Raw genomic sequence first — 13,135 nt, 5'->3', positions numbered from 1 at the left:
GAACATATTCTTTGACTTCCAAAATACTTGCTACATCTGTGTGCTAGTTTTCAGTGATTTATGAACAAAGATATTCAGATTCTTTTGGACTTCACCACTTTCCAATCTCTCACTATTCAAGAAATATTCTGCGTCTTCATTCCTCCTACCAAAGTGGATAAACTCACACTTGGTCATAGAAGTTTACATTATGAGAACAGGTCTTTCCACTCAACTTGCTCATGCCACCTTTCCTAACAGAACTGTTATGTCCTTGAATCCCAAGAGGTAGCTCTCCATGACCACTTTCTCCAGAATATTATGGATAAACACATAAGCACTGTGATATCTGTGCCTCATTAACAAATCCTTGAATAATCTCAGCACAATCTTCTATGTTTTTTCCTTGAGTCGTTTATCTAGCTTCTTGTTAAATGGATCTAAAAGTAGATTCCTAAAGAGCTTACCTCTGAGTTTCATCATGGATGGCATTGTTGTGAAAGAGACTCATAATATAACCTCAATATACTCCAGAAAGTAGCAAACTAAACATTTTTGGCAAAAGTAGTGCACTCCTGGTATGAGTAATTCTGAGTTTAGATTTTAGCTTAAGATTTAATTAATTAAGTATTCTTTGAAGCTTTTTGAAAAACATGTTTTGCTAAAGTTCACAAGGAAAAGAGATAATTATATACTTGTTTGAAAAAAGCCATTTTGGACTAACAAGGTGCAGATTTGAAGGTCCTTCAATAACGAATTGTGATTCATTACATAATTAGGAAGCAGCAAGAAATATAAGATTGACCAATTAATTTACTCAATCACTTTTTAATTGACAAAATGTTAAAAATAATTAAGTAGCTGTTTTAAGGCTGGTTATCTTTTTTAAAGCTTATATGTTAAAAGTACAAATTTGCTTCTGTATAATTATACTACTTTGGAAGAACATCAAGTCAGATAAAGTATGCATAGCTTAGCTTCATTCTTGCCTTAATATCTCAGTAGTGAAATTGGACAATGAGCGGTGGTGAAAATTCAAATAGCAAAAGACACAACAGTGAAAATTGTTTATCTGAAAGGACAACATATTCACATACAAAAGCAAAGTATTGCAGATGATGGAGGTCCAAAATAAAAACAAAGTTACAAGGTGCTGAAGAAACTCAACAGGTCTTTTTGCATGTGTGGATAGTTAACATTTCGAGTCCAATATGACTTCTTTAGAATCAACTATCTCTTTCAAAGATCCAAATTAGACATAAAAAGATGAACTTCTTGTTCCTGTGTCCTGGAAATCTAGGGTTCTGATTCTGACCCACTATACTCTCACTGCATGTTTTTCATATGTCTTGTCAACAATAGATACCCCATTATTCAATGTAATAAAAATGTTCAAGTCAGTCACATTAAAACTATCACATTCACCATGCATCGATATTTCAGGCTGTTTATTCAATTGCATATTACTTTTAGAGTTGTCAACTTATTTGTAGTTCTATCAGCTTCTCTGAACCTGCTCATCAGATTTTCCAAATTTCAAAGTTAAGCATATATAGCCAACTGATTATGACATGTATGACACGTTTACTATGTGAAGAAGAAAAAGAATGAGTTTGCTATTCCCTTATTATCACTACTGCATGTGGGGGTATTTTAAAATTCACAAAATTGTAACAATAATACCCATGACAAGCATCTATGCAATAATCTATAAACATTATAACCAGAAATCTCTTAACTGACATAAGTAATACACATAGCTGAAAATGTGTTGCTGGTTAAAGCACAGCAGGTTAGGCAGCATCCAAGGAACAGGAAATTCGACGTTTCGGGCCAGAGCCCTTCATCAGGAATGGCCCGAATGGCTCTGGCCCGAAACGTCGAATTTCCTGTTCCTTGGATGCTGCCTAACCTGCTGTGCTTTAACCAGCAACACATTTTCAGCTCTGATCTCCAGCATCTGCAGACCTCACTTTTTACTCTAAGTAATACACATACTCAATTCAATTAAATTATAACAAAAATTCCACCAGCATTCCAATTATAGGCAAAACGAGTGAATACTGCGAACATTTAGATTACGACTGCCATGAGATTCCACCATATCAAAATACCATGACTGTCTTGAAAGTGAGCTATGAATGTTAAGTAACATTTAAGATTAACCATTACTGTTGCTTGTTTTTAAAGCTATTTGCGCATATTTCAAATGGTGCAAGTACCTGGAAATCATTCAGATCAGTGTAGAATTGATTGCTGCTTTTGACATCTGTGGTCAGCCTCATGACAATTTCTTGATTTATTTCCCTCCTAATATCGACAATATTAGAGATTTCCAATGACAGCCCATCAACTCCTGTATCAGAAAAAAAAGGTGAATACACATATTTACAAAACCTATAGCAGTGATTTGACATTGCTGTTCTCCAGAGTTGCTCCACATCAAACACCAAATCATTTAGTAAATGACATCTTACATATAACATTGCTCTGTATTACTTCAGAGATGAAAAGTGTTAATTTTAACAATTAATAAGAAAACACACTGTTTGTTTTCACTTGTTGTGCACAATTTTTCCAAGTACTATAAACTTGCATACAAAGTAGGTTTCAGTATAAAGATTGCCCTAGAATGAACTAACCAAATATGAAAGCTCTTTTAAGTTATAGTATCATACAAATACAAATTGAAGCCATTTTGGTCATCAGTTTTTGTGAACTGTTCTCTTAGCTCCACTCATACTCTTTCTTCACATTCCTGACCTTTAGTTCCTCAATTACCTGTAATTTATACATACCGTTTATAACATTGTATATCATCTATAGTGTTTCTTCAACAGCATGTCCCAAACTTAGGACCTCAAACACATAGAAGAACAAGGGCCACAGGTAAATGTGGCTGCTGTGGTGGAAGTGAGTTTGGATTCCCAATGGGATCTGTATCCAACGCAAATTAAGGAGGCAGCAGAGGTGAATTTGGGCCCAGCATGAGCACCAGCAGTGGCTGCATTGCCGAGTGGGCCCAAAGCAGGCTCATGGCAGCAGTGGAGTCGAGTTTGGGCCAGTGTGATACCTGGCAACAATGGTGGGATTTGCACTGACAAGAGCCAGCGAGGACGCATAGTGGCGAGGGCGTCTATGAAACCATGATGGTGCTGAAGAGTAGCGACTTTCATTCCAGCAGCAGTGGTGCAGCAAAGGAGACACATGCCTGGCCACTAGGCCCTAACATGACAGAGCATTTACCAAGGAGGACTGTAAAGTTGGACACTTTTCCTTCATTTCTTCATTTTTCTGCCATTATATTCTATGTTTTGTTGATTTTTCAATGTTTTAAGATGGTGAAGGAGAATGGTGATACTATAAAGCACTTTTCACTGTACCTTTGTAGCAAGATACGTGACTGTAAATAAATAATAAAAAACAAGAACACCACCATTGCCAAGGTTGCTGCCATAAGTTACAAATTATCCAGACTTGGAATACGTCATTATTTTTTCATTGTTGCTAGGTGAAAACGCTGCAACTAAATGCACTTTAGGTGTACCTACATCAAGAAGGTTGCTCACGATCACCTTCTCAATGGCAATTAGTGATGAACAATACGTGCTGGCCCTGACTATGACGTCCACATCCCATAAATGAATAATTCTTTGGTGATTAAAGCTATTTGGATGTATTATTTTGATTTCAGTTACAACCGTGGAGCTATCTTACTGACAGAAGTATACACAGCCATAGATGTGATGAGATATAAAACAATATACAGCAGAACGTTTGGATATCTAATTTTTGTTTACTGTTAACTCTTATCCCTCTGTCTTTTTTACTGGATAACTGAAGTGACTTGTACCTACTCGGAACAAAGGATCAGAAGTAGACCATTCAGTTCCTCAAGCCTGTTAGATTAGATTCCCTACAGTGTGGAAACAGGCTCTTCAGCCCAACAAGTCCACACTGATCCTCAGAAGAGTAACCCACCCCTCTCTGACTAATGCACCTAACAACCATGGACAATTTAGCATGGCCAATTCACCTGACCTGCACATCTTTGGAATGTGGGAGGAAACCAGAGTACACAGAGGAAGCCCACACAGACACAGGGAGAATGTGCACACAGACAGTCGCCCAAGGCTGGAATCGAACCTGGGACCCTGGCGCTGTGAGGCAGCACTGCTAACCACAACCACCATGCCACCCTGTTCTACCATTCAATGAGATCATGACTGCTTTGTGACCTAAATCTAGATACTTGTCTTTGGCCCATTTCACTTAATTTTAAATTAAAGTTTGATTAACAACTGATCCAGCATCCACTGCATTTTTTGGGGGAGAGAGTTCCAAACACCAATACCCTTGTGTTTGCAAAGTACTATCAATACTGGACACCCGTAATAAAACAGTGTTGGAGAAATTCAACAGACTCAACAGCATCTGTGAAGTGAGGAATAGAGTTAATCTTTCAAGTCCAATAATGTTTCTTTGGAAAACAGAATTCAGGCAATCAAGAGAAAGAAAAAAATGAAGGCCAAAAGGAAGACAAAATTAAAAGAAATTTCAAAGCAATTTCAAACATATTTCCAATATGAAGACAAAAATAGAAATGATTGGACATCAAAGTTATTTATAAAATTTGTTCTTGTGATATAAGTGATAGGTGACATTTTCTATTATCTCTAGTTCCACAATCTTGTGGTAAGTTTTGCTTAAGGTGATCACTGCTTGGCACTACATTTCATGAATGTAACCCAGTTTAAATGTATTTCCATGATATAGGATGCCTTTTAGTCAATTTTCTAGTGCTCTTCAAACTTATAATTTCATACAACAAACGTTATAACAGCCTCAACTTATACTCTGCACTGGAATGGCTCCTGGATTGAATCTCTGACCATATCGGACGCTGAACCTAGATATTTGGTTGAACAAGTCTAATTATATTTTACCAACTATTTACTACCACTACATCTCAATTGTACCTATGTACAATGAGATCACAAGCAGTCAAATTTAGATGACATGAAACTCCGGTTATGATGATTTTTTTCAACTATTCATATTGGCAGAATAGAAATAAAATGACGTCTTTGATAAGCCAAAAATGCTTTACATTAGTTATACCTCTGAGAATCTCACATGAGCAAGTTGCCCAATCACAGCAGAGCTAAGTGGCATAAAGGTGCCAAGTCACAGCTGGGTAAGCCATCAATTGTGAGCACCTTATGAAAGGATCTACAAAGTCACTGTATGTGGCTAAACTTGTGAGAAAGTTAAGTGTTGTCAAACAGAGACAGGGTGAAGTGGATGCAAAATCATGTCATGAAGCTAAAGGTGGACATTGCAAAGGAATGGGGGATTCACCATCAAGTCTGTCAACCATTCTGAACATAGAGTAATACAGATGTGCAGCATGGAAACTGACCCTTCGATTCAACTTAACCATGCTGACCAGATATTCCAACCTATTTAACCTCTCCCTATAGCTCAAACCTTCCAACCCTGGCAACACTCTTGTAAGTCTTTTCTGAACCCTTTCATGCTTCACAACATCTTTCCATCAGGAAGGAGACCAGAATTGCACGCAATATTCCAACTGTGGCCTAACCAATGTCCTGTACAACTCAACATGACCTCAACTCCTGCACTCAATACGCTGACCAATAAAGGAAAGCACACCAAATGCCATCTTCACTATCCTATCTACCTGCGACTCCATTTTCAAGGAGCTATGAACCTGCACTCCAAGGTCACCTCACATTTATCTAAATTAAACTCCATCTGCCACTTCTCAGCCCATTGACCCATCTGATCACGATCCCGTTGTAATTGGAGATAACCTTCTTAACCGTCCACTTGGTGTCATCTGTAAACTTACCAACTATACCTCTTATGCTCACATCCAAACCATTTCTATAAATATGATGAAAAGTAGTGGACTAAGCACCAATCCTTGTGGCACTCCACTGGTCAAAGACCTCCAGCCTGAAAAATAACCCTCCATCACCACCTTCTGTCTTCTACCTTTGAGCCAGTTCTGTATCCAAATGGCCAGTTCTCTCTGTATTTCACGAGATATAACTTTGCTAACCAGTCTCCCATGGGGAACCTTGTCGAACGCTTTACTGAAGTCCATATAGATCATACCTACTGCTCTGCCCTCATCAATCCTCTCTGTTACTTCCTCAAAAAACTCCATCACATTTGTGACACGATTTCCCACGCACAAAGCCATGTTGACTATCCTTAATCAGTCCTTGCCTTTCCAAATACATGTATAGCCTGTCCCTCAGGATTCCCTCCAACGACTTGCCCACCACTGACGTCAGGCTCACTGGTCTATAGTTCCCTGGCTTGACCTTACCACCTTTCTTAAACCAAGTTAGCCAACCTCCAGACTTCTGACACCTCACCTGTGACTATTGATGATACACGTATCTTAGCAAGAGGCCCAGCAATCTCTTACCTAGCTTCTCATAGGGTTTTGGGGTACACCTAATCAGGTCCTGGGGATTTATCCATTTTTATGCATTTCAAGATATCCAGCACTTCCTCCTCTGTAATTTGGAGATTTTTCAAGATGTCACCATCTATTTCCCTACATTCTATATCTTCCATATACTTTTCCACAGTAAACACTGATGCAAACTACTCGTTTGGTATCTCCCCCATCTCTTGTGGCTCCACACAAAGGCCGCCATGCTGATCTTTGAGGGGCCTTTTTCTCTCCCTAGTTACCCTTTTTCCTTAACGTATTTGTAAAGACCCTTTGTGTTTTCCTTTACTCTATTTGCCAAAGCTATCTCATGTCTCCTTTTTGCCCTCCTGATTTCCCTCTTAAGTATACTCCTACTGCCTTTACATTCTTCTAAGGATTCATTCGATCTATCCTGTCTATACCTGACATATGCTTCCTTCTTTTCCTTAATCAAACCCTCAATTCTTTAGTCATCCAGCATTCCCTACACCAACTAGCCTTTCCTTTTACCTAACAGGAATATGCTTTCTCTGGACTTTTGTTATCTCATTTCTGAAGGTTTCCCATTCTCCAGCTGTCCCTTTACCTGCGAACATCTGCCCCCAATCAGCTTTTGAAAGTTCTTGCCTGATACCATCAAAATTGGCTTTTCTCCAATTTAGAACTTCAACTTTTAGATCTGGTCTATCCTTTTTCATAACTATTTTAGAACTAATACAATTATGGTCACTGGCCTCAAAGTGTCCCCCCACTGACACCTCAGTCACCTGCCCTGCCTTATTTCTCAAGAGTAGGTCAAGTTTTGCACCTTCTCTAGTAGGTACATTGACATACTGAATCAGAAAGTTTTCTTGTACACACTTAACAAATTCTTCTCTATCTAAACCCTTACTACTATGGCATTCCCAGTCTATGTCCGGAAAGTTAAAATCCCCTACGATAAACACCCTATTATTCTTACAGATAACTGAGATCTCCTTACAAATTTGTTTTTCAATTTCCCTCTGACTATTAGGGGGCCTACAATACAATCACAATGAGGTGATCATTCCTTTCTTATTTCTCAGTTCCACTCAAATAACTTCCTTGGATGTATTTCTGGGAATATCCTCCTCCAGTATTGCTGTAATGCTATCCCTTATCAAAAACACCACTCACCCTCCTCTCTTACCTCCCTTTCTACCCTCCCTGTAGCATTTTCTTCAAACAATTTAACAAGCCAGACTCTGAGGTGCAATTAATTAGTACATTTAACTGTTTACCGAGTGATTCGTGGTTTGAGACCACCCAGGGAACAGAACTTCGAGCAATGAGACATCAGAATGGTGCAATGTCTCACTCGTGCCAGAATCAAGAAATATTGGAGTTAGTGCAGAATGTTCTCAAAGGTGAGATGGTCCAGCAGGAGTTTGTTATACATAAGAATAACAGGGTAGGTATGCTACGGGATTTTAATTTTCCAAACATTGACTGGGACTGCCATTGTGTTAAAGGCTTGGATGGAGAGAAATTTGCCGTATGTGCAATACTTTCTGAATCAGTATGTGGATGTACCTATTAGAGGTGCAAAATGTGACCTACCCTTGGGAAACAAGAGGTGTCAGTGGGGGAGCACTTTGGGGCCAGGGACCCTTCCTTTTCAAAGGCTCCAGCCCAAAATATCGATTTTCCTGTTCCTCGGATGCTGCCTGATCTGCTTTGCTTTTCCAGCAACACACTCTCAACTCTGATCTCTAACATCTGCAGAGCTCACTTTCTCCTTTGGGCGGATGTTTGCAAGTAAAGGGACTTCTGGCAGATGGGAAGCCTCCAAAATTGAGATAATAAGAGTCCAGAGACAGTATGTCCTTGTTAGGGTGAAGGGCAAGGCTGGTAGGTGTTGGGAATGATGGATGACTAGAGAAATTAAGATTTTGGTCAAGAAAAAGAAGGAAGCATCTGTGTGTGAAACAGACAGCAGATATCAAGTGAATTTCTACAACAGTTTAAAGGCACTAAGAGTATACTTAAAAGGGAAATCAAGAGGGCAAAAAAGGGTCATGAAATAGTTTTGCAAGTATGATTAAGGAGAATCCAAAGGGATTCAACAAATACATGAAGGACAAAAGAGGAATAAGGGAGAAAATAGGGCCCTTAAAGAATTAGCAAGGAACCACCAGAAATGGGGGAGTATTTTGCATCAGTGTTTACTGTGGAGAAGGATATGGAAGATACGAGAACATGGAGAAATAAATAGCAACATATTGAAAAATGTACATATTATAGAGGATGACATGCTCGTGTGATTCAAGGAAGACTGAGCCGAATTATCCCCAGCTCCGTTTCAATTCTACAACTAATGGAGAGTTGCAGGAGTTAACTTGCAGTGATGGATGGCTGTGTTGACTCAAAATCAGGTGTGGCACTGTTTGCACAGCAAGTGGTGATGATGCAGCAGCAATGACAAAAGGCTCACTCCAAAATGGTCTCACCCACATCCTGAACAATTATGCACCAAGAAACAGCTTTAACATAGATCAAACAAGTCTTTTTTTTTTAAAGTGCTCTTTGGGTACGTCCAGCCTTGTGGAAGACTGTTTAAAAATTACACATCACCTTTCCAGGACAAAGATGAGGGAATATCTTTTCTTTGAGAAGGTTGCATTTTATAGGTAGTTCTCATATAAAGTATGTTTTGGCAGCGCAATTTAGCTATAATGCTGCTGAAGTTTTGAGGATGTTTACCTCTGTTCGCTATAGCACAATTCCAGTGGTGATCACTTTGCATGCTTCATTTTGCGTATGTGCTGAAGTCTCTGCACACGCCAATGTCAGCACCAAAGTCTCTGTGCTGTTCTACGATGTCAGCTTTCGCCAGAGCACGTGAGAGGTATAGTACAATACATTGAGCAGCTTCATCTCAAAAATCAAACTAATGAATGCTCATTGCTCTCCCTCTGAGAGAAAGATATTCTTATATAAGCCCTGTATAATTCCTACAGGACTGCATTACTCTTATACACACCATTTGCCTTTCTAAGTTGCTCTTGTACCTGCATATCTCAAGATCATGCCCCTCCATTTTTGCAAAAAATAGGATTGTCACAAGAATGTTAGCAAAAAGCATCCTGGTCAATGCAAAAGAAGGGCTGGAAGAGGAGCTAGATGTTACAAAACATTTTGAGCATAAGGAGAGAACGTATGATATAGCTTGCTTAACAGGAATGAGGGAGCCTACCTTTTGCCCCATTAAAGACAACATTGAAAAGACTAAAGCAAGCTGTATTCCTGAAACAAGTCTGACTGCCAGCAAATCTGAGAGGTCACAGCCAAACGAACTTGAGGAGATGGAGAGGCTCGAAGTGTCTGGATAGAAGATAAAACAAAAAAGTGATCTGCAACAACCTTTCTCACCATAAAAGGAGAAAGCTTTATCCATTTATGAAAATTTAAAGAAAAATGCTCAAAATCCTGCAGACCCGCCTACCTCTAGCGCAAGCAGTGGGTGGTTTGCTGGTTTTAAGAACCACTATGCATGCCACAATGTAAAGTTGGTGAATCTGCCTGTGCTGACGAGGAGCATGTGCCGGCATTTCCTCCCACAGTAAAAAAAAATGAAGAAGGCTACACCTTAGAGCAAATCCTCAGTTTGGATGAGACAGGTTTATACTGGAAGAGAGTGCCAGCAAGAACTTACATTTCTAAAAACGAAGCACATGCTCCAGGCTTTAAGTGGCATAGGATTGTATGACCGTGCTGCTGGGTTCCAATGCCAATTTATACTTAAGCTTGTGGTGATGTACCACTCTGCCAACCTGCAAGCCCTGAAGGATTACTTTAAGTCTACTCCAGATGTTTACTTCAGGTCAAGCAAAAAAGGTTGGATGACAGGTAATTTTTTTCTGACCTTATTGATGATGTTTTGGGAGATGTTTTTAGACAGTAGTGCAGGCAAAAAAAGTCCTGCTACCATCGGTGAGCTTTCTGAAAACATCAAAGTGGTATTTCTACCTCTAAACACAGGATTGGTCAGGATGCAGTATCAGCTTTTAAAGCTTATTATTTAAGATGCACATTCAAGAGGCTGATTGTAGCTACTGACAGGGATAATAAGCAGTGTTCTTTAATTTTGGAAGAGCTTTATCATCAAGAATGCTATTGACCTTATTGTGGAGATCTGGGGTGATGTCAGTAAGGACTGCCTGCTTGCAGCTTGGCAGCAGCTTTTTTTCAAGATTCTAAAAAATGTGAACTGTCAGAGGAGCTCTGAAAAGGCAAAGAGCATTGTGTTGGAAAAACTCAAATGGCCTCCTTCTTCAAAGACTGCAATTTCCCTTCCAGCGTGGTCGACGGACGGCGCTCTCCACCGCATCTCCTCCGCTTCCAGCACCTCCGCCCTTGAACCCCGCCCCTCCAATCTCCACCAAGACAGAACCCCACTGGTCCTCACCTTCCACCCCACCAACCTCCGGATACATTGTATCAGCCTCCGTCACTTCCGCCACCTCCAGACAGACCCCACCACCAGGGATATATTTCTCTCTCCACCACTATCAGCATTCAGGAGAGACCACTCCCTCCACGATTCCCCCGTCAGGTCCATACCCCTCACCAACCCAACCTCCATTCCCGGCACCTTCCTCTGCAACTGCAAGAAGTGCAAAACTTGCGCCCACACCTCCCCCCTCACCTCCCTCCAAGGCCCCAATGGATCCTTCTATATCTGTCGCAAACTCACCTGCACCTCCACACACATCATTTACTGTATCCGCTGCACCCGATGTGGTCTCCTCTACATTGGGGAGACAGGCCTCCTACTTGCGGAATGTTTCAGGGAACACCTCTGGAACATCCGCACCAACCAACCCAACTGCCTCCGACTCCGCCAATGACATGCAGGTCCTTGGCCTCCTCCATCGCCAGACCCTGGCCACACGACGCCTGGAGGAAGAGCGCCTCATCTTCCACCTAGGAACCCTCCAACCACACGGGATGAATGTAGATTTCTCCAGCTTCCTCATTTCCCCTCCCCCCACCTTATCTCAGTCCCAACCCTCGGATTCAGCACCGCCCTCTTGACCTGCAATCTTCTTTCGGACCTCTCCACCCCCACCCCCTCTCCGGCCTATCACCTTCACCCTCACATCCTTCCACCTATCGTATTCCCAGCGCCTCTTCCCCAAATTCCCTCCCCCCTACTTTTTATCTCAGCCCGCTTGGCACACCTGAAGAAGGACTTATGCACGAAACGTTGATTCTCCTGCTCCTCGGATGCTGCCTGGCCTGCTGTGTTTTTCCAGCACCACATTTTTCAACTCAAAGAGCATTGTGTTGCCTTTGCAAAGCAGGTTGGCTTAGAAGAAGTTGAAAGTGAGGACATTGAAGAGCTGCTTGAGTCCCACTTTGAAAATCTCTCTACAACAGCTTGTCACAGTGGAAGCTGGAGATGAAAAAGATGAAGTCCAGGATACAGTACCATGAGAGCTTTACACTTCGCTTTTCTCTTCTATTCAGAGGGAAACTGAGAGGTAGTTGCAGCTTTTAGAGGACAACAACTACAACGTAGAATGCAGTAGGATATCAATTCATTCAATAAGATATCTGGTCCCCTATTAGCAGCTTCTTCCAGACAGAAGAAAAAGGGCAAAACAGCAAAAACTGGATGTCTTTTTGAAAGCAACCCCCCACAGTCAGAAGACAATCAACCACAGCCATCCACTTCTGTAAACACATCTGCACCTGAAGTTGGTGATGATGATGACCCTCTGTCCTTGCAGTAATAATTGTTTCATTAATAAATACGACTTAAACCTTCATTCAGACCGTGCTATACTTTGTGTTAGACTTTTGGGTGATTTTTGAGCGATCGTGAGTGATATTTTTTGCTGGTCTGCCTCTAATTCCACTTTTCCTATGGACCCCATTATTTCTTTTAAGCCATTTTCTATCAAGTGAGATTTCGCTGGAAAGTTACTATGGTGTTATAGGAGAATTACCTGTACTAGAACTCTACCTCAGATGGCAGCAGAGGTGTAGACAGCTTCTTACTACTTAAGGTAACCACATATTATCAGGGGTAGACAGGAGGGTGGAATTCAGAATGCAAATAGATCAACTGTTACTGAATGGTGGAGTACACGTCAAGTGCTGGACAGCTTACTTCTGATCCTAATTAGTACATTGCTATGTTATGGGTATGAACACTGCCCATTCCTGTGGAAGATTCCTTGTTCCACGGCATTGGCAAGGACCTTTGGTATCTGATCAGTCCTATTCATTTCTTTGTGATTTTATACTTATGAATTGAATAATTTCTTGTGATCTCCTCTGATAAAATTGATCTTTTTAGGAATGATCAGGGCCTCATAGTTTGCTCTAGCATTGTATTTACTCCATTAATCTGCAGAGATCATTCATCTATTTATAACTATGCAAATATTGATTCCACTGGATACTGAACTCTTTTGATAAATCTTTCTCTTTCAAGAATTTTATTTGTTCTAATATTAGAACAATTGACAAAGATTTTCAGTAGTTCTTCACAGGCATCTGTTTTGTCCTTCATACCTTGACAAATTATACTGTCCATCAGTTGCCAATAGCAAACAAGAGTATTTAATTGTTTATCTGCTGCTTTAGTATTTGATTTGCTATTCTGTATCTTAAGAATTATCACTTCCAAAATATCCAAATCAATGTTCT

At 40.5% G+C, this 13,135-nt stretch overlaps 1 protein-coding gene across 2 annotated transcripts in view; it reads right to left on the bottom strand.

Annotated features, from left to right (window-relative positions):
- Nucleotides 1-13,135, bottom strand: part of man2a1 (mannosidase, alpha, class 2A, member 1) — a 219,479-nt gene that overhangs the window by 42,905 nt on the left and 163,439 nt on the right. For both annotated transcript variants that reach the window (XM_060837296.1, XM_060837306.1), the window contains one exon: nucleotides 2,202-2,335. In XM_060837296.1, coding sequence (XP_060693279.1) covers nucleotides 2,202-2,335 — 134 coding nt within the window. The remainder of the gene's footprint in view (nucleotides 1-2,201; nucleotides 2,336-13,135) is intronic.

The sequence above is a fragment of the Hemiscyllium ocellatum genome, chromosome 2, assembly GCF_020745735.1.
Source record: "Hemiscyllium ocellatum isolate sHemOce1 chromosome 2, sHemOce1.pat.X.cur, whole genome shotgun sequence".
In the NCBI taxonomy this organism is placed as follows: Eukaryota; Metazoa; Chordata; class Chondrichthyes; order Orectolobiformes; family Hemiscylliidae; genus Hemiscyllium; species Hemiscyllium ocellatum.
The sequence above is the reverse complement of the archived record's forward strand: the minus strand, read 5'-3'. Positions and strand labels throughout refer to the sequence as shown.